This window comes from Chionomys nivalis, chromosome 6, assembly GCF_950005125.1.
Source record: "Chionomys nivalis chromosome 6, mChiNiv1.1, whole genome shotgun sequence".
Lineage (NCBI taxonomy): Eukaryota > Metazoa > Chordata > Mammalia > Rodentia > Cricetidae > Chionomys > Chionomys nivalis.
Window position 1 is genome coordinate 50,345,275 of NC_080091.1, and position 23,973 is coordinate 50,369,247.

The 23,973-nt window shown below is 45.8% G+C and overlaps 2 protein-coding genes across 4 annotated transcripts in view; one reads left to right on the forward strand and one right to left on the reverse strand.

Moving 5' to 3' along the window:
- Nucleotides 1-624: 624 nt before the first annotated feature.
- Med28 (mediator complex subunit 28) lies at nt 625-6,354 on the forward strand. Its single transcript, XM_057772195.1, has 4 exons — nt 625-828; nt 3,228-3,294; nt 3,915-4,027; nt 5,891-6,354. Exons 1-4 carry the CDS (start codon nt 670-672, stop codon nt 6,086-6,088), a joined length of 537 nt encoding a protein of 178 aa, XP_057628178.1. The 5' UTR covers nt 625-669; the 3' UTR covers nt 6,089-6,354.
- Nucleotides 6,355-9,269: 2,915 nt separating this feature from the next.
- Fam184b (family with sequence similarity 184 member B) overlaps nt 9,270-23,973 on the reverse strand; it is a 90,191-nt gene continuing 75,487 nt past the window's right edge. The window contains exons 10-17 of one of the 3 annotated variants that reach the window (XM_057772194.1): nt 23,576-23,691; nt 22,383-22,537; nt 19,140-19,286; nt 15,016-15,133; nt 13,645-13,749; nt 12,909-13,114; nt 11,784-11,859; nt 11,096-11,165 (exon numbers count right to left, since the gene is read on the reverse strand). In XM_057772194.1, coding sequence (XP_057628177.1) covers nt 11,799-11,859; nt 12,909-13,114; nt 13,645-13,749; nt 15,016-15,133; nt 19,140-19,286; nt 22,383-22,537; nt 23,576-23,691 — 908 coding nt within the window. In that variant the 3' untranslated portion in view covers nt 11,096-11,165; nt 11,784-11,798. Of the gene's footprint in view, nt 11,166-11,783; nt 11,860-12,796; nt 13,115-13,644; nt 13,750-15,015; nt 15,134-19,139; nt 19,287-22,382; nt 22,538-23,575; nt 23,692-23,973 lie in introns of those variants that run through there. The other 2 variants (XM_057772192.1, XM_057772191.1) reach the window with 2 other exon arrangements.

Consider the following 23,973-nt stretch of genomic DNA (forward strand, 5'->3'; position numbering starts at 1 on the left):
TCTATTTGGGGTGTTTATTACTACTTCTAGATTATTAAACAGTGCCTAACTGGAAGCAATCAGTTAAGTGTTGTAAAATTAAACACAAAAGTTCCTTGGCTTCTTAAAACCAAGTTATTAAAGCATAAGCACAGTTGACTTTCTCTCTGATATTACCATCCTGTGCTAAGAACCTGGTCAGGAGCATGGGTGGCCTTCAGGATGTCAGTCAGTCGTTTTGCTTACCTTACGCCAAAATCTAGTGGGAACTCATTCTAGATAAAACAAGTGAGTGAATTGGCATTTGGTACATAGCAAGCCCTCAGTCACCCTGAAGAAACAGATGACTCCTCGCATGACTCCTCGCATGACTCCTCGCTTTACTAAGGGGCCCAAGGAAAGAATTGGCTAAGGTCCCTGAAAGTCCTTAGGAGCAGCACAGGGATCAGTCGATGGCAGGGAAGCCCACGCGCGAGTTCAGTCTCTGTATGTGACTGGTTTAAACCAGCCCAAGCCTTTAGTACTAAAGTCAGTGAAGAGTTAACCCAGGCGAACTCAGGGAAACAAGGTTCTAGAGGCCTCTAGACGCCTCCGGGAGGGGGAGGAGCTCCGCCAGTCACGTGACCACGCCCGCCACGTGATCCGGCGGCGCACGCAGGCCCAGTAGCGCGTCCGCCAGCTATTGCAGACATGGCGGGGTCTCTGGGAGGGATGTTCTCCGGGCAGCCGCCTGGTCCCCCGCCGCCCCCGCCCGGACTCCCGGGCCAGGCCTCGCTTCTGCAAGCCGCGCCCGGAGCTCCGAGACCGTCGAACAGCACTTTGGTGGACGAGTTGGAGTCGTCATTCGAGGTAAGCCGCTCCGTGGGCGTCCCTGTGCAGCCTTCGGAAGCCGCGCCTGTCTCGGTGGTCCCTGCGCCCCGTGGGTGCCGGCGGTCGGAGAGCCGAAGCCGCCTGCCCGAGGCTGGCTGCTGCCCGTGTCCGGGAGCCTGAGGTCTGCCCCCGCACCCGCGGCCTTTCTGGAGACAACTCACAGAATCTCGGGGCTCTTTGGATTCCAGCCGGCGTTCAGCTCTGTGGGTCCGGTTGGAGCTGGTCTTCCCTGGAGCGTAGCCTTTCTTCTGAATTCCTCTGAGTTCAGTTTTTTCGGGTCACCTAGTACGTGCTTTTCCCGGTTTTCTCTCTTCTGTGTAGACCTCCCAGTGGCCCCTGGCACTTGCTTACCAGCTAGCTTTTCTCTTTGGGTGCTACCCCTTGACGTCTCTGGCTTACTTTCGAGTCGTTTGGTGAATGTGCTTTGTTTGGACAAATTGAGCTCTTACCGTGGGGGGCAGCTTTGGTAGAACATTTGTGTTCATTCCTCTCCCCCTTAAGATTCAGAAGTAACGTGTCCAAAGTCGGCCTTGGGTTTGTGCAAGTGAACGTTAGTACTCTGGCCTTCTGCCTTTCTAGGTAAAAACTGGCCTAGTCATACTTCTGAAAAGTATTTTTCTTTAAAAAATAAAATAAATAGCATTGCGTTTATTTAATTTGTGTTATTGATGCGCTTCTGGAGTCATAGGAACATTTCGAAGTCAGTTCTCCATGCCTACCATGTGCGTGCAGGGGCTGGAACTGAGATTTGGTGGCAAACATATTTACAAACCATCCCTCCAGTCCTAAATACTTGCCTTTTTATAGACTTACATGCATTTGTTTTTCCTTCATAAGACTGGCTGTCGAGAAAGACCCATGCTTTAAATGTTTTTCAAAGGATAATGGGGGCGGGGAGGTGAGCCGGGAACTAAAGCTTCGGAAGTTAGTTTTGTTTGTTTGGTTGGTTTTTCGAGACAGGTTTTGTCTGTTGTCTGTGTTGCCCTGGCTGTCTGAAACTTTCTTTGGCCGACAAGGCTGGCCTTGAGATCTGCAGGCTCCTGCCTCCCATCTCCGTGCGCCACCACCTCCCGGGCACGAAGTTAGATTTTCAACTCTGCAACTCTGCGGGGCCTCTGGCACACCCACCCAAGCATTGTGGTCCATCGGGTCTCCTGAAGTATGCACGTTCTGCTCACACCCCAAAAGTCCAACAAGAATGAACTTTTACAGTACACAGAATGAGCAGTCTGATTTGTTGAGCTGTTTCGGGGTGGGAAACCCTTGTGATGATTTCCATACACTTAAGTCCGGAGCTGGGCAGAAGGATTCATTGCTTCTAAAAGGAACCTCACATGTGTTTGTGGCTTGTTTGGAACCTAAATTTGTTTCTGTGTCTTTGCGTTTTACACATGTGTTTGCTCCCCACTGGCAGGGTTCTTCTCTCCTAGCCTACGTTTATTTGTCAACTGCTATCCGTGTTCTCTTTTGCCTCTTTTGTCTTTTCTGGGGGCTGCTTTGTGCCTCTGTGGTGCACTGCCATGTATAGCCTCAAGGGCTCACCCTGAAGATCCGAAAAACAAAGCAGCCAAGCCACTAGAGAGCTCTTACCTCTGAAATCTTCAGACTGAAAGAGAGCGAGTTCCTGTCTCATCCCACCTTATATTCCTCTCTAGTGCTGGAACTAAAGGTGTACACCACCCCACCCGGCCTCTGTGGCTAACTAGCGTGGCTGCTGGATGAAGGGTGTGTGCCACTACTGCCTGGCCTGTGTGGCAGACTAGTGTGGCTGTTTTACTTTCTGATTTTCGGGCAAGCTTTATTTATTAAAATACAAATGAAATATCACTTCAGTACCCTTTCAGGAGATCTTTTGGGATTTGATTATCCATATGACACTGACCATTTATTACACAGACACGTCTGTTCCTTATTAAATGCCAAGTGGCATTCCAGGTACTTCGAATAGCATGCTGAACCACACAGGTGGACTTACTGGTAGAAGACAATTATAGTGGCTGAGAAGAGCGGATAATAATGTCAGACTCCACTGCAGAGCATGAGCAGAAAGAGGAGACGGACATCTTGAGATAGTGAATATATGCAGTTCATGTAAGGCTCAGCCAACGTGACTGTGATGGGGTTGAAAGGTGTCCAGGTGTGGAATAAGAGTGAGGGGCATTCAGGTGGTAGGAGTGAGACCCTGTGATGGTGCCAGCAAATACTGCTTTCTCAGTGCCAAACTAGTTGAGATTTCTTTTACCAAGTGTTTACTGAGGTCATCACAGGTACAAACTCAGAAAGTGTGCACTCATTGACTGGCTCAGGAGAGGGTGATTTCTTGTTCATAGGTAATAGCTTGTTGTGTGAATAAGGTTTGTTGTGCTTTGCTCACACAGGCTTGCTTCGCTTCCCTTGTGAGTCAGGATTATGTCAACGGAACTGATCAGGAAGAAATTCGAACTGGTAAGATTTCCATCTTTGCAGACTGTTTCTCTTCAGCAGGGTTCCTATGCCGATTTTATGTTTATGTGTTTAGCCCTGCATGTATCTTAGAACTTTTCCGGAGAGTAAGATGGATGCAGGAAGTCCCATAAGCTGCTGCCTCTGTTCAGTTCACCGGCTGACACACGTTTTCTGAGTCTTTTAAAATAAACTTTTCATGTACATAAAGAAATCGAGCGAGAAGTGCTTATTTAAAAACCCACCCACAAATTATGTTGATCTTTTGACAGCTCTGGCAGAGGAGTGTTCTGTGCGTATTCTCAACTCCAGTGTCCAATGACTTGAATATTTCAAATATTCCATTTTAAATGGAAATTGTGTTTCTACCTAATTGCTGTGTCTAGACTGTGTTTCTTTAGAAGACTTCACGACTCTATATTGTGTAAGGTCTCTGAGTTCACGCTAGTTACTTACACGGGGGAACTTGAAGGTGATTGAGATGTTGCTGTTATCCAGACTAAACTCTCGAATTATGTCTATGAGAATGTGCTCTTTTAATATTGTACCTGTTTGTTTAGAGAGGAGATAAATACATCTAGTGTATTTTTTTTTTAACTTTTGGTCTCTCTCTCTCTTTCAAGGTGTTGATCAGTGTATCCAGAAGTTTTTGGACATTGCAAGACAGACAGAATGTTTTTTCTTACAAAAAAGGTTGCAGTTGTCTGTCCAGAAACCAGATCAAGTTATCAAAGAGGTACAAATTTGGTTTTCCCCCCAACTTTTAGGGAGAGCAAGTGTCATTAAGATTCCACGTTGTCTTAATAAGATGTATCCTCTTCCTGTGAGTGGTAGGAGGTCTTTATAAGTCAGGGAAGTGCTGAGGGTACCAGTGTTTATGACACTAGGGCTTATGGGGAGAAAGCAGAATTGCCAACAGCTCTGCCTACTTACTTCACACCCTGACTTCTGAGAGCAGCTGGAAAGCTATCAGTATAGATAAAAAGTTAATTTGGATAGGAACAGGAACTGTATCCCCAAATAGCTTTACCTGTACCTTGCATATTGGAAATGGTCTATGTATTTTGTTTAAGGAATCAAAAAGTAAATATTGTAACCGGCATGGTAGTACATGTGTTTAATCTCAGCTCTCACGAGGCAGAGGCAAGCAGACCTCTGTAAGTTCAAAACCAGTCTGACCTACATAGCAAGTTCTTAGGCCAGGCAAGGCTATCTAATGAGGTTCTTTTCCTGTAAAAAGTAGAGAAGGTAAATAAATATTCTAGCCAAGATTCCTTAAAAGGGGTAGGTTAGTCTCATTTGCTTTAAACCAAGATATTTGTTCAAATGAGTTGCCACAAGAATTAGGAAGCTTTAATGTTAAGGAGTAAGTGAGGTGATACAGAAGATCCTGAACTTCCAGCCCCAAGGCCAGTGGTACTGCCACCAAGAAATCTGAGAGCAATGGACTTTGGAGCCTTTGAAATAACAAGTTGACCATGACCAGTTAATCAGAAAGGGTCTTTTCAAGCCACGAGACTAGCTGTTGGTAGCAGGAATAGTAAGAAGATTATATTCTTTGTTGTAATCAGTCACTTCTTGGTATGAATACTCGAATAATAGTGGAAATGGTTAAGGCTACCATTTAAACATGTTTCCTTCCTTATTTTTATTTTATGTGTACAAGTGTTTTGCCCTCATGTTTGTATGTGCACCATGTGTATGCAGTTCCTATAGAGGCTGGAAGAGTGCATTGCCTCCTCTGGAACTAGAGGATTGTAGATGGTTGTCAACTGCCTTGTGGGTGCTGGGAACTAAACTCAGGTCCTCTTCAAGAGCAACAAGTGTTCTTAACCACTGAGACATCTCTTCGGACCCAAAGCCAAATTTTAATAAAGGATTTACTACCACTGTTCATACTGTTTTAACACTTTATATGTATAATCTGAAATTATAGAACAGTAATGTAGATTCTTACAGACAGCTGTTAACACACCTGTCTCATATTTTCAGTGTTCGGTATTTTTCAGCAGTGATCTTTTAGATTCTGAGGTAATTTTTAATCTTAAGTCTTGTGTTTTTACTTACTAAAATAAAAATCATTAAACATTAAAATTCTTGTTGTTAGGCAGACATCTTTCATTGAAAGAATTGCTTTTGCAGACTGTGGTGGCGTAGGCCATTAATCCCAGCACTTGGGAGGCATAGGCAGGGCAGCCAAGGCTACACCGAGAAGCCCTGTCTCAAAAAACAAACAAAAGATTTGCTCCTGTTGATTCATATAGAGAACAGCAGAGTGGAGGGCTGTGGTGGACTTCCTTGGTTTTGAGTTAGTGTTTTGTGTCTTTGGTACCATTTCAGCATTCTAGCCAAATACTCCTCAGTCAAGCTTTGTTTCCATCTCTCTTCTTACTTTATTTCCTCGCTGAGTTAACCAAGCTGGCCTTGAAGTCACTCCGGCCTTTAACTCATGATCCCTCCCTAGCCTCCCAAGTAGTGGGGTTCTACACCACCAGGGTCATTCTTAGTGCTCCTGACTAAGGAGGGGTTTCATTCATCTACTCCTGTTTGCCATTACTAACCTCATCCCTTTCTCCCCTCTCCCCCCATGTGTCTGCAGGATGTCTCAGAACTAAGGAGTGAACTGCAGCGGAAAGATGCGCTGGTCCAGAAGCACTTGACAAAGCTGAGGCACTGGCAGCAGGTGCTGGAGGACATCAGTGTGCAGCACAAGAAGCCAGCTGAGATCCCCCAGGGCTCCTTGGCCTACCTGGAGCAGGCATCTGCCAATATTCCTGCCCCTCTGAAGCCGACCTAAGAGCACTCTGCCTGGGACGCAGCTGTGTCGTCTTGCCTGATGTCTCTGTGTAGACATGGCCTTCTGGAAGAACTCGTTGATAATGTGTGGGTGGTAGTTTATGTCCTGCCCATTTTTATGATTTCTTTATTGGGTAGGATTTAAACATGAAGCCCAGACTGACCTTGAACCTATGATTCCCGTGCCTCAGCTTTGCCAGTTCTCTAAATTCCTGGGAGTTCTTTATAAACCGCCTGAAGCTTTGATAAAACAAGGTTTTTTTTGTTCTTGTTTTTTCAAATTCTTTAGCAAAGTTTGGACTGTGAGAATGATCACACACATTCTTATTTGACCTTTGCCATTTGTTTTGACAACATTTTATTTGTGCCTTCTTCACTCTAATTTTGTTGTTGTTTGTTTTTATTTGTGAATTTGGTAAAACCTGAAGGAAAAGATTTTTAATAGTTTGAGAAGCCAGGGGATTTAGAGTTGGTGTCAGCCTTACGAGCCACCCGTGGTAGTAGAGGCAGATCTATAAATCTGCTGTTTTAAAACTCTGAACTACCTCACAAGGAATCTGACTCAACGGTGCCGAGCTTCCAGAGTGGCGCCGCGTGCGCATATTTTGCAAGTGGCTCAGAAAAGGTTAAAATACGCTGCTAGTGTATTACAGAAGAGGATGCTTACCTTAATGCTGCATTGTAATCTGGGGTGAGCTGCGCTTTCTGGTCCTTTTTCACTGTCTTGAAGGCACGCACAGCAGGAGCATGTGCTGAGTGCTCTCAGGCTGTGAGTGATGGTCAGTTTAAGGGATGTTGGACAGGAAGAAGGCACAGGTGGGGGCTGAGGGTCAGAGGCTGGCTTGGATTGTCTCTTGTTATTTATTTTTTTCAGACAGAACCTCTCTACCAAACACAGAAACACCATACCTCTTGAACAGTCGATGCATCTCCAGCTTGGTTTTGGTCTTGTCCATTTTGGTTTCTGGAGTCTTGAGTACCTGAGCACAAACATTGATGTCCACTCCCTGCCTAGTCTGGGCACAGCCATCTGGTCTGTGAATCCCCGTCACTGCGTCCCAAGGCATAGCCTTTTTTTTTTATTTTGTCAACTTTAATAACTTATCCAAATGCATTATGGATTGTGGCTGTCTCTGTGTTACTTGCTCTGTAGTATGCCTGTGAGAATTAGGTACTTCCTTAATTATGCAAGATCTTCCTATTTCCATGTGTGTGCTTGATTGTGTGATGTCTAGCTCAGGGACCAATGAGAGCCAGCCTGAGGCCATCAAGTCCCCTTAATGGAATATATTAGTTAAGCAGTGTTGAAAAATGTAGGCTGGGCATGGTGGCATGTTTTATTCTAGCATTTGGAGGTAGAGGAAGGAGGGTCAGAGTTTGAGACTGTTGTAGGCTCCACAAGATCCGTTTCCCAAACCCCTGAAACCACCCACTTTACGAAGTACTGCCCGGCAGCTTTACATTTCATGGATTCTTGGCTAAGACCTAAATAAACTTCTTATATTTTAGTCGGTTTTTAATAATAAAGGTGGTGGTGAAAGTACTAGAAACTGTTCTTGGTGCTTAGTAAAAGTACTTCAAATTAGTATATATACAAGTTATTGTTACTTTATTGAGTTCAATGGGTAAAATGGTTTTTCCATTTTGTCAGTTTGTAAGCATCGTTTTTATTGGGGGAGGAGAGGAGTATATGTGAATTCGTTGTGAAGGCCAGAGATCCACGTCATGTGGCATCTCCTTCCACCTTTCGATGCACCGTTTTTCTCTGAATATGGGGCTTACTTTACCTGACAAGCTGACTGGCAGACCTCAGTGATTCTCCTGCCTCTCTTCTCAGCACTAGGATTGAGCTACTCTGCTGGGCTATTTATTCTGGCACAAGAGATCTGAGCTCAGGTCTTCAGCTTGCGTGAAAGTCACTTACTGAACTATCGCCGCTGCCAACCCAGCTCCATCTATCTTTTTCTTAACTAAGCGGCAGATAGCTGCTTGGTGAATGAACACAAATTCCAGGCTGCGTGCCTTTCAGGGGTTTCCCTTTGCTTGCTGCTCCCACATGTAACCCAACAGAATTAAGGAAGCTTTTTTCCAACCTTTTAGTTTCAGCCGCCTACCTGAGTAAGATCTTTCCACTTGTTGCATGGCCAGTTACTTTCACTAGGATTAACCACTTGCTGGTTCTGCCACTTCGAACTATCTGTCCTTGGCCTCTCTCAGCTCACCCAAATTCTCTCATAAACATTTCTCGATCTTTCCCAGCTCTGCTTCCTCCACAACTCTGTCCATCTACAATTGCTCTTGTGATGTCTTTGACCACAAATCAGATGGACACTCACTTCCTTATCTTCTGTACCTGGACTTTGTAACACATCTTCCTTTTTTCTCTTTGCTTTATCCATCCAATTGTTGACATTCCTGAGAGTTGGGCCCTTAGCTGAAGACTCCTACACAGTTTTGCTTTTGAAAGTGCTGTTGCATAAAACACAGTATAGGAACTAATACTGGTTGTGCCAGTCCTGGATATTGGCCTACCCAGCACGGCTGCTACAGTCAGGCCCATCCATGGGCAATCTGCTCAGCAACAGTGTCAGTCACCCTACTCCAGACTTAGGAACTCTCTTAGCACAGTTCGTCAGCACTCAGCAGTACCTGTCCTGTTACTCTGCTGACATAAACAGGACCAGGACACCAAACCTCAGTCACCCTGAAGTGGCACCATGCCATTCAAACTACCAGACATCCTGCCGGATGAAATGAATGACTGCCACTTTTGCCCCATTTCATGGCTGTTATCAACCTGACAGGATTTAAACCTGCCTAGGAGAAAGACCTCTTGGCATGTCTGTGAGGAAGTTTCTAGATTATGCTGATTGAGGTGGGAAGGCCCACTCTATATGTGGGCAGTACCATTCCATGCACTGGGATCCAGCACTGAATTAAAGAGAACATGAGCTGGGCATTAATTCTTTGCTCTCCACTTCCCATCTGGATACAGTGTGACCCTCAACCTCAACTCTGTCCTCACACCTTCCCTGCCACGGTGCTCTGAACCATGATAAACAGTTTTGAGTTCTTTTTGGCAGGTATTTAGTCTTGGCAGCAAAAAGATAATACATTGGGTAGTAGAAAAAGCAGTCTATGCTTCTCACCAAAGGTTGCAGTGCTGGGGAAGTGCCCAGATCAAAACAGCAGAACCATCTGTAGCTAATTTCTTAAAGCCTTCAATAAAAACACAATGTACACTGCTAATTATCAAATATTGGAACTTGATACTTAGTAGGAAACAGACTGGGCATTTCCTAATCCAAAATGCTCCCTAATCTAAACATCTCTAGTGCTGACCTAACACAATAAGTAGAACTTTCCATACTTTTGAGTTAAAATGGAGATGCACTAAGACAAGGGTGGATATGGAGGAAATACCAACACGTGGGTTCCATTCTTAAGAAGCCTAAACCAGCTTCGTTGCACATGAAGTCCTGTCGTGGAGATTTATAAAGAATGGTTTCTCACTCTGCTAGGTTTTCTTAGCCCTCAAGTCATCCATTTCTGTTGTCTAAATTAACCCTGTCTTGATTTAGTGCAGCAGCCCAACCGTGCAGTGTCTTCAGGTTATATCAGACACATCCTGAGCAGGAAAGACAAGAAGTTGGCACTGAAAAATAGTGTGACGTTCCAAATATGGTGACAAACGTTTACATTCAAAAATGTGTCACAGGGCTGGCAGTGTAGTTCAGTGGTGTAACACTTCCCTAACCAGGGGCAAGATTCTAACACAGAAAGCAAAAAAAAAGTCTTGTTTGCAAATCCTAACACTGAAAGAAAAACATAGTCTTGTTTGCCTTTTAACTTGTTTTAGTTACATTTCTCTAAAAGTGATCTAATCACCTACATTTTATTTGTAGACGATCTGATTGAGCTTAATGTGGAATTTGTTTCAGAGCTTTATCTTCATCTAATTATACAAACCATAGCCATTTTTATTGCCCAGTTTAGAGTTTTATTCAAAGAGCAAATATTTGACAATGCATAGAATTGAATCTGTTGATAAGCCACTTGCTGGGCCAGCACCAGAGAGAAAAGATTCTACCCACTAAAAGCTTGGGTCAGCTCTACTGTCAGTGGGTAAGACACGGTGGACAGTGTAGGTTCAGCACCATGGACAGTTCCCTGATCTCCTGGGCGTCTGCACAGTAGGTAAGTCTGAGGCAGGTGACCCAGATGCAAAGGACAGGGGTCCATCAATCTTTGACATTAGAGACCAGACAGTCTGGAATCCCTCACAAGACTGTTAGCACAGTGGTCACTGAAGCCAATATGTCTGGCAGATGAAACACAGCTATCCACTGAGCATTCCCGTTCAGGCTGATGGCTGGCTGCGCCTGGACTATGCTCCTTAATTGTGCAAAGTCCCTTTTGAGGTAGATGTTGTCCCTCTGTAGTCTGCAGCCTGTGCTAGACCTTGGAAGCCAAAACATGCAGTCCAAGCATGCTGCAATCCATTCCTGGTAGGTCTGATGTTTTGTCTTCATTGGCTTTATTTTATTCCTCTTCATATTGAGGTTGGATGTGCATTTTGAAATTATCATCTTACATATGTGGAAATATATAGCATAATTCTTTGGAGATGACCAAGAAAAAAATCACTTTTAAAGCAGACCATGGCAGTCACTAGTCTGATATCCCACCAAGTAGAGTGTGACATTACAGGCACTGGAAATACAATGGGTAATTTGGTCATCAGAGATTAATAGCATTTTCCAAGGGATACTTTTTTAACAACTGGCTTGTTTCAGCTTTAACTATAAGGATTGTAAAGTAAGCAGGTGTCACAACGAAACTGGAATGTTAATGCCACACTTTGTTTTAGCTATCTATCACATGAAAGTACCAGCTAGTACTGGCTGGATGATTTTAATTCATTCTTTCAGATGGTTGAAACGATTTTCTAATGCACTCCTTGGAACAGATCCCAAAGACGAGCTTAGAATGAAAAATACTTGGTAAACCACTCCTGATGCGGAGAGCCTTGCTTCTGTGGGGCCTCTTTGGCTTGACCTGGTTCTCCATCTTGTGCCCTAATCAAAGAAAAAATGTACATGGTTTTGAAACTTTTTCAATTAAAAAAAAAAAAACCAATACCCTGCCATCATTCCTGGAGAAGCTAGCTACTTGTTATCCCCTCAGAAAATGCTAGGCCATGACCTACGTCAGCAGCTGGAAATAAGTTGTGAAGGATGAGTGGGAGGGGGGGTCTAGTTCTTGTTTTAACCACTAACTGCTCTCCAGTCTTTCACTGATGACCTGATGGCCGTGGCACTAACGAGATGCATTTTGTCGCATTCTATATCTTAGGCACATATCAGACAATAAGCCAAATTTTTTTTTTTTTTTTTTTTTGGTTTTTTCGAGACAGGGTTTCTTTGTGGTTTTGGAGCCTGTCCTGGAACTAGCTCTTGTAGACCAGGCTGGTCTCGAACTCACAGAGATCCGCCTGCCTCTGCCTCCCGAGTGCTGGGATTAAAGGCGTGTGCCACCACCGCCCGGCTCAATAAGCCAAATTTTAAAAACTTAAAATAGTTAATCAAAAATGTTTCACCATGAACCTTCTATATATTACTTGTGAGCATATTAATGAAGCTATGAAATTTGTCTAATAAATCAAAAAGAAGAAAGAGTAGGCAATGAACTGTCACCTGGCTAAATAGTCTTCATTTGTGAAATTTCATATGAAATAGCAGCCTGCCAGACCTGAGTACCCGAGTTTCATTCCTGGAACCAACAAGGTGAACAGAGAGGACATACTCTCAAAAGTTGTCTTTTGACATTAGCATGTATGCATGGCAGATGCCACTCTCCCCCATTAATAACATACAATATTTTAAGGGTCACTTTGTAGCTGTGACTGTTCTAGAACTTACTACATAGACTGTGCTGGCCTAGAACTCATGTAGATTCACTTGCCTCTGCTTCCAGAGCTGAGATTAAGGGTGTGCACACTTGACCCATAAATACTGAAAAAAAAATCCAACAAAATAGTTTAAAGCAGGTGCCTACCAATGAGAGTCAGGAGCTGGCAAACTGATATGCTCTGCTCTAGACCTTTCTCCTCAGGCAGGACCCAACGGGGCTATACTCATTCAGGGGTGGCAAGTTAGTCCTCGCTCCACAGTCAGGTCTCTGCCTCCCCTCCAGTCTAAAGAGCCATGGTCAGGCTGACATGCAGAGAGCTTCTGCAACCAGAGCATTTTAGAGCAGGCCCTTTCTAAATGCAAACCCTCAAGCTCAGAATTTAAAGCACACCCTTTGAATGGAGGGCTTGATGAGAAGGGAATCAGTAAGCCCACAGGCCTCTGGAAGAGGGAAACTGAGGAAGGTGTGTCAGCCACGCCCACACCCAGAGGCTCTAACAGCCTCAAGAAAGCTATCCACACTGAAAAGTAGCCTTAGCTAAAGCCACAGAGGCTGAAAATAGTTTATGGATTTATTCCTTTAGTCACACCAATCTTATCAGGTAGCTGCTGTATTAGGGAACCATAGAGGTCACTTGTCCAAGGCCACACAGCCAAGAAAAAAAATGGATTTTGAACACAGATCTTAAGTGATTCCATAAAAATTAGGCCTTCTAAAATCTGGCACCAAAACCCAAATAACAGCAGTTTCTATCATTAGTGTTTCCATTTGGCTAGAGTGTCATTGTCCAAGGCTCGGCTCCTACTCTTTAGACCAGACGCCAGATACTTAACAGGTACCCGAAAAGATACCAGTTTCTTTCCTGCCCTTGAAGAACAGAGTACATCTTCACCCTCTCCCTCACGCACCTTGTGGCAGTTTTCCCATCAAGTAACTGGGTGGATTTGTAACTGGTGGGTTGGCCACAGCTGGGGCTTGGGTCCAGGCTGGGTGACTTTGTTATGGGAGGGGCATTGATCCTGGAGCTCAGATCTCCGCTCAGAAAGTTCTTTGCATAGGAGGCAAGGTTTGGCACGCTGACCACTCGGCTGGGCACTTCCTCCATCTTCTTTTTCTGTTTGTGTCAGAGGAAGGCTGTTAATGCCACCCAGGTGATGTGGGATTCCCCTCTGTATGCTGTGAATACCATTGGTTAATAAAGAAACTGGCTTGGCCTATAGCAAGGTAGAACTTAGCTAGGCAGGAAAAACTAAACTGAATGCTGAGAGAAAGGAGGCAAAGTCAAGGAGAAGCCATGGAGCCACCACCAGAGAGAGACATGTTGAAACCTTGCTGGTAGGCCACAAGTCTCGTGGTAAAATATAAAATAATGGAGATGGGTTAATTCTATATATATAAGAGCTAGCTAGCAATACACTTAAGGAATTGGCCAAGCAGTGATTTAGTTAATACAGTTTCTGTGTGGTTATTTCAGGGCTGAGCAGCCAGGAACAAACAAGCGGCCTTACTACAATACCCAGGAAACAGCATTATTAAAAAAGCGAATAGGCTTATCTGACAGGATGCCCACCAGCCCTTCAGTATGCTGCAGCTACTTTGAGGAGAAAAGCCTGCATGTTATGTGATGTGATAAAATTGCTTTACCTTCATGGAAGGGGTCAAGTATCCTGGGTGAGGATTGAAGGAGAAGGAGCGATTCCGATGGGACATTGCACTGGGGAAGGCTGCGTAGTGAAATCTTCTCTCTTCCTGGAAAAATCAATGCAACCAGGTCTTAGAGAGCTTAGGCATGTGTCACTGGTTTTGTCCAGATGGTGGGAGGGCCCTGGAGAAGGACGGTGGGTGAGTGGCAATCGGCAGCCAGTCACCGGAGCACCTTGGAGGTGGTACATTCAACTCTGGGGCTTCATGGTTCCAGTGAAGAAAAGAACAAGCTGTCTTAGGGAGGAAAAAAATCTAACTCAACTGAGCATCTGAAAGTAAAGTCTAGTCCAAACGTGAAAGTAATTAGCAAACATTCCAACCTTCTCTCCCTTGCCTTTGTGTGAAGCAGATCCTCATGCCCTCCGAGCTGGCCTTAAACGTACTGTACTATTTAACCAGGGATGAACATGGCCTTGAACTTCTGATCTGTTTCTGACTTCTAAGAGCTGGGTTTCAGGCATGTGCTACTGTACTTGATCTGTGTGGTGCCAAGGACTGAAGCATGACCTGTGGATGCCAGGAACTGAGCCTGGGCCCTCTGCGAGAGCAACAACTGTTCTTAACCTGAGCGGCTATTCTTTTAAGATAATCCTTAGCTGTTAAAAGCACTTACTGCTCTTCCAGAGGACCTGAGTTCAATTCCCAGTGCCTGTAATCAGGCAGTTCACAAATACCAGTAACTCCAGCTCCAGGGGATCTGACGCCCTATTCTCTCCTCCAAGGGGACCTGTATACATGTGGTGTGCACACATATGCACCTAAATATAAAAAAATAAATGAATAAAAATAAATAAATAAAAAGACTAATAACTATAGTATCTCCCTACGCTTACCAAGTAGCAGTTATTCCTTATTAACATAATTCTAAGAGTCAAAGACAGACCAAGGGGAGAGATGTCCCATCAGTTCTTGATGATTCGGGGGCACAGCGTCAAAGGAGTTGGAAATAACTCTTCAAGGGGTTTTGCTACTAGAATGGGTGAGCTACTCGAAAGCAGGTGGTTGATAGATCAACAATGGTAAATTTGAATGATTCTATTACAGTCAATGTAAGTAAATGGATTTTTATCAAAACTGTAGGTTAAAAAACAGAATCAACATCAAACAAAGGCTGTTAAACTTGGGAATAGGATGGTTCTTTTCTTTGCCTGTATCTCTCTCTCTCTCTTTTCTTTTTTATGAGTACTTCTTAGTAATAGGGGGAAATAATAAAGGATGGACAGGTAGCTACAGAAATGCCAGGTTCAAAGCTAACACCCTTAATGTGTCCACTGGGCAGAACCTCCCCCTCTCTGCTGGCCTGGGCCTCACCGTCAGCTGTCTGATGATGTCCTCTCTCTCCTTCAGGCGTGTCTGCAGGCGGCCTATGAGCTGCAGGTCCTCGGGCCGTGAGGTTCCTTTTCCTGGCTTCTCTCCAGAATCTTTAAGCCTGTTTGAAGTAGGTAGTCAGTCCTACAGAGGTTTCTCAATAGGGTAACAATAGAGTGTGTAGAGCATGGCCACCCAGGACCTGTACCTGATCGAGCTCCTGGAGACTGTGCTTAGCATGGCCACCCAAGACCTATACCTGATCGAGATCCTGGAGACTGTGCTTAGCATGGCCACCCAGGACCTATACCTGATCGAGCTCCTGGAGACTGTGCTTAGCATGGCCACCCAGGACCTATACCTGACTGAGCTCCTGGAGACTGTGCTTAGCATGGCCACCCAGGACCTATACCTGACTGAGCTCCTGGAGACTGTGCTTAGCATGGCCACCCAGGACCTATACCTGATCTAGTTCCTGGAGACTGTGCTTAGTATGGACACCCAGGACCTATACCTGATCTAGTTCCTGGAGACTGTGCTTAGCATGGCCACCCAGGACCTATACCTGACTGAGCTCCTGGAGACTGTGCTTAGCATAGCCACCCAGGACCTATACCTGATCTAGTTCCTGGAGACTGTGCTTAGCATGGCCACCCAGGACCTATACCTGATCTAGTTCCTGGAGACTGTGTTTAGCATAGCCACCCAGGACCTATACCTGATCTAGTTCCTGGAGACTGTGCTTAGCATGGCCACCCAGGACCTATACCTGATCTAGTTCCTGGAGACTGTGCTTAGCATGGCCACCCAGGACCTATACCTGATCTAGTTCCTGGAGACTGTGCTTAGTATGGCCACCCAGGACCTATACCTGACTGAGCTCCTGAAGACTGTGCTTAGCATGGCCACCCAGGACCTATTCCTGATCTGGATCCCATCAGTTTTCCCACTCCTTCAGAACTAAGGGGTGTGCACATAGCTTCTACATGCAGCCAGGCTTCTGGGGTGAGGTATGGTTCTGGAACAAGAGCCTTATTCCACCCTAGGCCTGCAGCGTTTCCTGATGCTGACGATGCTCTTGCCCCATCTGGTGGGGACACAGAGCACAGCCTGAGTTGACCTTGGAGTCAAGAAGCCCTTCAGGTGTAGCCAAAGATGAAATAGGTCAGGATGGTGATGGGGAGAGATGGTGCTGATGACCGCTGATGACAGGTGAAGGTTTGAGAGTGAGAGAACCCCGCCTCCTGCTAATCCTTTATCTGCTTCTTTCTAGTAATTTGCCTCAATATTTATGATATTTATCCTGGAGCCAAAATTCTGTCTTCTTTTGGGGGGAGAAGAAGGTGGCTGTGTGATTGAGACAGGGTCTGGCCTCACCACATAGAGTAGGCTAGCCTGGAACTCATGGAAATCCACCTGTCTCTGCCTCCACGTGCAACTCTTCCCAGAACTTCCTCCCTCTTTAAAGAGAGCATGCAACAGAGCCAGTGAGGTAAAGACTGACTGGTACACGGGCACATGGCAAGTGCCCACTGGCTGGGGCTTGGTTGATACACCTCACCGCAGCTTTTCTTTCAGAGCTGGGGGTTGAGCGTCATGAGCAGGTATTGAGCTATCTCCCCAATACTTTCCTCTTTTTACCTTCTTATTCTGAGATATGACCTCACTACACTGCCCTTGCTAGCTATGAACTTGTTTGACAGCCCTTGATGGCTTGGGACTTGCAATCCTCTTGTCCCAGCTCCCTCTGGAGGATTATGGGCCTGTGGTTCTGGGCAAGACACACTGCAACTGTTCTGGGTCAAGACTGGTTTTTCAGAACACAGGCTCTTACGTTCACTTCCTTCCATATAACCATGGGAAAGAGGTTTTACCTGTCAGCTGATTCACTTCCTAACTGGTCTTCTTGTCAATCATCCCTTCTTTTAGTTTTCTGTCACTCAGCAATTAGAAGAAAACTTCTTTGTCCTCCCCCCAGGGCACTGTCACATGTGTGGCATGCAATTATACAAACACACATACACATAAATAAAAACACATCTTTATAGATTAATGCAGCCCTCAACTCATGGAGAAGCTTCTGTTTGTGGTATATGGCAATTAACACAGAAGCAAAGAGCTAGTCAAAGTGCAGAGAACAAGAGACTGCTGCTATATTTTTGCTCTCCACAAACTGATGGCAAAAAGCCCCATTGCTGAAGACAACACCTACACAACTCCCTGACCATGGAGATGATGAGCTGGTGCCTACACAGAGCCTTCACCCCTACATGCTAGTGTCTTTGGTACAGGAAGGGACTTTGCATTCTACCGACAGAGAAGAATAAAGACCAACCCAGTCACAAACCCACTGATCTACAGTGCTGTCCTGTCTGCAAGCTTGTGGAAGCAGTCACCTAAGATCTGATTGTTTAAGGCCCACCCCACTCTACAAGATGGAACCCATACCCAACACTGCTGTGTGAACAAGAACCTGAAACTAGATTGCCCAAAAACTACTGTTCAGAAAAAGAAAAGCAAAATGTATCAATAAAATGACTCCTAATTGCATCCTACTATATGCATATACCAATGTCTTGCTCAGCCATCATCAGAGAAGCCTCCTTCTATAGCAGATGGAAACAAGTATGGAGAAGCACAGCAAGACATTATACAGAGGGTGGGAGACCGCTGAACCCTCAGTCCTAAGCAGGATGTCTCCATCAAATACCCCCCAGGGTTCAGGGGAACCTGCAGAGAAAAAGGCTCAAAGATTGTAAGAGCCAGAGGGGGTGGAGGACACCAGAAAAGCAATGCCCTCTAAAGCAATGGAAGGATGCTCATCTGAACTCACAGAGACTAAGAAGCATGAACAGGGCCTGCACTCCTCTGCACCAGATGGTCCAGAGCTCAAAGGAGAAGTGGGCACATACTCCATTTCCTAACTCAGGAGCAATCTCAAATTACTAACCATTTGCAAGTGAAAATTTAGTTTTCTCCAAGGAAGTCACACAGTGGAAACAAGTGAGACTTAAGGACAGGCTGCCTGTCCAGCAGTAGATGCCAACAGAAGACAAACTGACAGCTCTTTGGAGATGCCTTGACTCATGATGTCATGTCAGCACGTTGCCTTTTTTCCTAGCTTATTTTTAATTTGTATTTTATTTATATATATTCCCTCTCTCTTTACCATACAGGCTTCCAGTCTAGTGTTTTTATGTTTCCTGAGTGTACAAACATGTGGGTCTCGGCATCTATCATTGTTTCAAGTGCTTTTTTTTAGGCTCTTTTCCTTCTGTTTGTTTTGTCCTATTTCAGTGTGTTAGGCTTTGTCTTACCTTATTATACTATATTATATTTTATTATTATCCCATAGAAATCTAAATTTCTGATGGGAGACAGGTAGGGGATGGATCTGGATTGGAGAGGATGTGAGGGGGAACTAGGAGGAGCAGCGGGAGAGGAAACTGTAATAATGTATATTGTGCAAGAAAAAAATTTCAATTAAAGGAAAAAGAGAGACAGAGAGACAGGTTGCTACACCTTCTCCTCAGGAATCATTGCAGAAGAGGGGCAGAAAGACTGTAAGTGCCAGAAGCTGTGAGTGACTACAGGAAAGCTGGTTAGGACACAGCCAGGCAATGTCACATATAAACTCACAATGGTGGTGACAGCATGCATGAGATCTATACAAGCTCAAGACAGACAAAATCCCAGCATGGAGACAGGAGGTGGACACCAAGCCCCACACCTAGCTGAGGCACTATTTGCAAATGATAGCTGTGGGATAGGGAGTCATTTTCCTTTATGAGTACAGCCCCTGGTAGGTCGGTTGCCCATGCTCCTCCAGTGGATGGCCACATACTCAAGAATATGTGGGTAGTACAAATGATACTCGATGGGAATGAATATGATCAAACACATTTATGTAATTTTCAAATAAACAGTAAAATGAGAAAAATAAAATAAAATAAAATGAGGGGTGGCCAACCATCATCCTCATTTGCCTGAAAATGAAGAGCTTCTAGAACCCAGGGAATGTCTACGTTTTAAAACTATGACAGCCTAGGGACACTAGGGTGAGTTGGATCCTTCCCCAAATGGTAACCTGCTACTCCGTCTCCACCTGGGCCCAAGACTTTGCTCACTCGGCTTCCAGAGCCGCCAGCCTGGCCTGGAGCCGGGCCTGAGCACCACTGAAATCTGCCACCATGGCCTGCATCTCTTTCCGGTGTTCTTGACGGAGTGCTTCCACCTCCATGGCTCTCTGGGCTCTCTGGTCCTCCTCCAGCAACCTGTGAAGGATGGGAGCACAGTCAGGGTCACCCAGGCGCTGAGCCTGAGCCCTTGGACTCGGGGGCTCATTTCTCTGTTTGGTGGCCTAGTTTAAAAGGCCCTGAACTAAGTGAGAAGGGTACCTTCCCACTCTAGCATCAGCAAAGGAGAGCCCTGATCAAAGGAGCTGCCTTCCTTGGAAGAAGGAAAAGAGACCTGGAGGGAGCCCCAGAAAACACTCCTTTCCCCCGTACCCCCTTCTCGAGGCAGAGGCAGCATTCTCTCAGCTGGGCCTAGAACTCTGAAACCCAGGAGCACCCTATCCAGGGTTTCTAGAAAGGTGGGTAGAATAGGTAAAAGAGTAATAGTTAGGGCCAAGCAGCTAAAGTCCTATTTTGTTGCTATTATCTTTAACTGTGTGACCTTGGGCCCAGTGCCCTCTTCTGTTAGATGGAAGTGATGTGGTACTTACCTTACAGGGTCACTGCAAAGAGAAATTGAACTAATGCATATCCGGAGTAGCACACGGCACAAAGCCCTTTCCAACCATTAGCTATCCTGGCTCTTAACCTGGAGGAGGATCCTAGTGACCATAGCCAAGGCCCAGGGAGTCTTCCACTCTCAGGAGGGACATGCACATTTTAATGCTTTTTTTTTCCAGCTGAGGGATCATTGCTTTCTTCACTTGAAGAAAGACTTGCCTAGGGCCATGTGGTACATCTCTAGATCTATGGTGCTCCATCTCAACCAGATGGGCTCCTGGCTCTTCTTAGATGAACTCGTATCTCAGGTTCACCTGGGAGGGAAGCCCCACGACATCAGTTAGAGGGAGGTTGAGTTACTTTACAATCAGGTGAATGCACAGGGTGGGGAGGGTCCTGTGGTCAGCTCCCCTTGCCATCTGTGGGCACTAGGACTACCTAAGCTCTCTTCAGCATCCAAGGTTCGAGGCCCTTCCTCAGCTTTTCTGTAACTGGGGTGGGACTCAGAGCAGCTTTGTAAATATGGTTTTCTCTTGTGTAGGCATCTCTGCCCGGGACATCAGTACCCAGGGCCATCCCACTAAGGACACCCTCACATTGCTTGTTTTGTATTGATTGAGACAGGGTCTTACTCTGGAGTCCACACTGCCTGGAGCTCATTACGTAGCCTAGGCTGATCCCAAACTCTTGGCAATTCTGCCTCAGCCTCCCATGTGCTGAGTTTACAGGCATGTGCCATGTCCAGCTTTCTCTGGCTGGTCTTACTTAGATCCTTCTGCCTGGCGGAGGCCAGCTCCTCTATTCTCTGTTCTGGAAACCCCCTCACCTTTGGCTATTACAGCAGCAAGGGAGAGGCACAGTCTCAGAGTGGAGTCACAATTTCACCGGCCACCTCCAGCATCCCCTGGGGCAATTTTCAGAAATGCAGATTTTAACTAATTCTAATTCAGAGGCTAATTTTCAGGCTCCACCTCAGCTCTGTTGAATCTGATATGAGGATGAGTTAAGTGTTCAGTGAAGTGTGTTTGTGTATGTGTGTGTGTTAAAGTGCAGGTTCTTCTCCACTGGTAGGAAAGTGTTCTACTGCTATTTGTATTCCCAGATCACAGGTTTAAGCTTGGTTTTAAAAATTTTAACAACTGCCCCCCCCCCCCTGGCTTTTAAGTCAGCACTGTGTGCCTAATCTTGTTCTAAATACTTGGCATGGAATCCTTTCTGGGGAGTCAGGGTAGAATCGGAAAGGTCTCACTATGTAGTTTCTACTGGCATTGAACTCGAGATTCCTCTACCTCAGCCTCCTAAGTGCTAGTATTAGAGGCATTGCCATTACACTCGGCATCTCTTTTCTTTCTCCTTTCTCCACCGCTTGTGTGCTGGGCTTTGCCATGCCTGATGCCCTGGGCAACTGAGGCCTGGGAAAATTAAAAAAGAAAAATCTTGGTTGAGGTCATACACAAGAAAAAAAGTCACAATTTTTGACCAAGGTGCAAACCCCAACCTTCCTACACGCCTGTAGTGTGCAGCAGAGCAAGCTATATGAACCACTGAGCCATCTCCCCTTTTTCTATAAAGAAGTGCTTTATGCCGGGCGGTGGTGGCACATGCCTTTAATCCCAGCACTCGGGAGGCAGAGACAGGCAGATCTCTGTGAGTTTGAGGCCAGCCTGGTCTACAAGAGCTAGTTCCAGGACAGGCACCAAAGCTACAGAGAAACCTTGTCTCGAAAAAACCAAAAAAAAAAAAAAAAAAAAAAAAAAAAAAAGCTTTAAACTTTAAACAGCCAAGTACAACCAAAGCAGAAAGTAGTTTAGAGCTGACCCAGTAGGGTTCACAATAATCAGAGGAAAATAATCAGAGAGAAAATAATCAGAGGAAAGAGGATCCCCTGTGTATTAAGATAACAAAAGAAAAACTGTGAATACTGATGTGGGAAGTCCTTGTTTTTGTGATTATTTCAGGTCTGGGCAACTGGGAACGAACAAGCAGCCTCTGTCTACAAATAACTAACTCTGGGGCGAGACACTCAAAAACAGATGAAGCACACAAATTCCTCGATAACTGACAAATCTTATTGCTAACAAAACAGGTACCCTAAGAAGTCCTGTTCAAGACACTGGATTTGTATTATAAACCTTCCAACAAAACAGGAAATTTACCTAGTCTGGTGCTTCCTCCATGCATCCAAGCTTTTTGCATTTTAATTATTGCATCCTTATAACTGAGCCATGATGGTACTGGCCCTTTGTAAAGATGTAGCCATAGCTAGTTAATAATGCAAGGCACTATGCTGGGCAGTGGTGGCGCACGCCTTTAATCCCAGCACTCGGGAGGCAGAGGCAGGCGGATCTCTGTGAATTCGAGGCCAGCCTGCAAGAGCTAGTTTCAGGATAGGCGACAAAGCTACAGAGAAACCCTGTCTCAAAAAAGCAAAACAAAACAAACAAAAAATAAATAAAACAAAACCCAAGAATGCACGACACTCTTTGAACTATTCCATTTCATTGTCTCTTCTGGGTCTGATTCTATGTGTACTGTTTCTGACCTCAGAGGCTCTAAGCAATGCCTGAGGGAAGAGGGGAGAGGAGAGAGGAATGTGGAGGAAGAAAAAGAATGGATGCTGGGTTGCAGGCTCACCGGTGCTGCTCGCGCAGCTGCAGCGCCTCCTGCAGGTGCTGTTCCACTTCTGCGCGCAGGCGTAGTACAGTGTCTTGGAGCTGAGCGTTCTCCTCCAGGAGCCCTTTCTCTGCGGTGCAGGGCACAGAACCAGGAGGCCCTGTAACACCTACATCCTGAGGAGAAGGCAACAGATAGAGACTTTTCGAAAAATCATCCCCCCCCCCCCAGGAGGCACCAAGGCCAGCTCAGGACTTGGAGGCGCTGTTGACAAAGCTGTATCAGGTTCCTGATGAAGGTCTCCCATGTAGTCTCTTGCTTGGGGTGTTGGCCAAATCTGGCCCTCTGAGAGTTTAATAAGAGATCAGACAGTCCACACACTGTACCTATTTTAAGCTGCCCTGCCTCCCTTACCACTTCCCTGCGGTCACTGTCCTAATAGTCACGGATTCTAGGGTCAGTTGTGCTGTACCAACATTCAGTTTTCCTCTGAGTGCGGAAGGTCTGGGCGAACAGAGACCCTAGTGTGGAGCTGTCTCCACCTCAAGCAGGGGGAGTCTCACAAGGAGGCAGAGGCAGGGTGCCGGGTGCCGGGTGCCGGGTGCCGGTGCCGAGAGACCAAGAGAGAACAGGGCTGTAGATGCAGTTTGTAGCCAGTGGCGGCGGAGGTTTTTCCTTGATGCATTTCGGCATCTAGAGTTTATTCCACTGACAGCCACAAAGTTATGCTGTGTGTTACCCCAAAACCTGAAGCTTGGGGCTCAAACTGTTACAAGATGATGCCAGCTGGAGTAGGAATTAGGGATGTGCCCGGAAGGGGTTGATGGGCAAAGCCTGAATAGGAAAATGAAGGAGATTTTTTGCCTGGGGTTCTGAGAATGAGATTAGTGATGTCTAAATAGGGAGTTTGTTCGGGGAGTGTTCCCCCACAGATTGGAAGAGTGACCCAGACCAGCTACCTGGAGGGCTAAGAGGTAGGAACGGGTATCGGAACTATAAGTAACCTGCAACAGCTTTAGATCTGCTTTCTGCTTTTCAAAATAGGAAGGCTGCAGGCTGCCAAGTGTTTCCAGGCGTGAGGAAAGGGAAAGGGGTCTTGTCATTCCCAACAGGGAAGAGATCTAGCTCCCAGAGTCCACCCATACAGGGCTGTTCTCTGTGAGCTTAATGCTGTCTTAGAAGGGCTATGGTGTGGGCCGGGGCAAGGCACTGACCTCTGCAGTGAAGGTGTGGTTTGTGCCCGGGGCCCTTTGCTCATTCGGTAGCACCTCCAGGGCCTTCTGCTGCTCAGAGGCAGATCGCTGCTCTGCCAGCTCCTGCCTCAGGGACTCTGAAGGAAGAACAGAGAAGTCATTCCTAAACTTATTCCCAAACCACAGAAGCAACAGTATGGCATAAGGGGCATTTGATGTGTCCTGTACCACCCTGTATGGTGTGTCTAATCCCTCCACCCTGCCATCCCCGCTCCATTTTATTATTAGCAACAGAAAGGATAAGCAGCCCTGAGCTACGCAGCTGTCACGTGGTGGAGCAGCAGTCAGCGTTTCAAGTGTTTCTTCGTTGTTCTGAATCACCTGTCTGGCTACTTCTCGCTGGTTTGGAGGAGGAATAG

Excerpts from the sequence above, each read along its gene's own strand:
- Med28 (XM_057772195.1), top strand. The coding sequence starts at position 670 with ATGGCGGGGTCTCTGGGAGGGATGTTCTCCGGGCAGCCGCCTGGTCCC. Across the intron at positions 829-3,227 it reads AGTTGGAGTCGTCATTCGAG|GCTTGCTTCGCTTCCCTTGT; the intron begins GTAAGCCGCTCC and ends TTGCTCACACAG. Across the intron at positions 3,295-3,914 it reads TCAGGAAGAAATTCGAACTG|GTGTTGATCAGTGTATCCAG; the intron begins GTAAGATTTCCA and ends CTCTCTTTCAAG.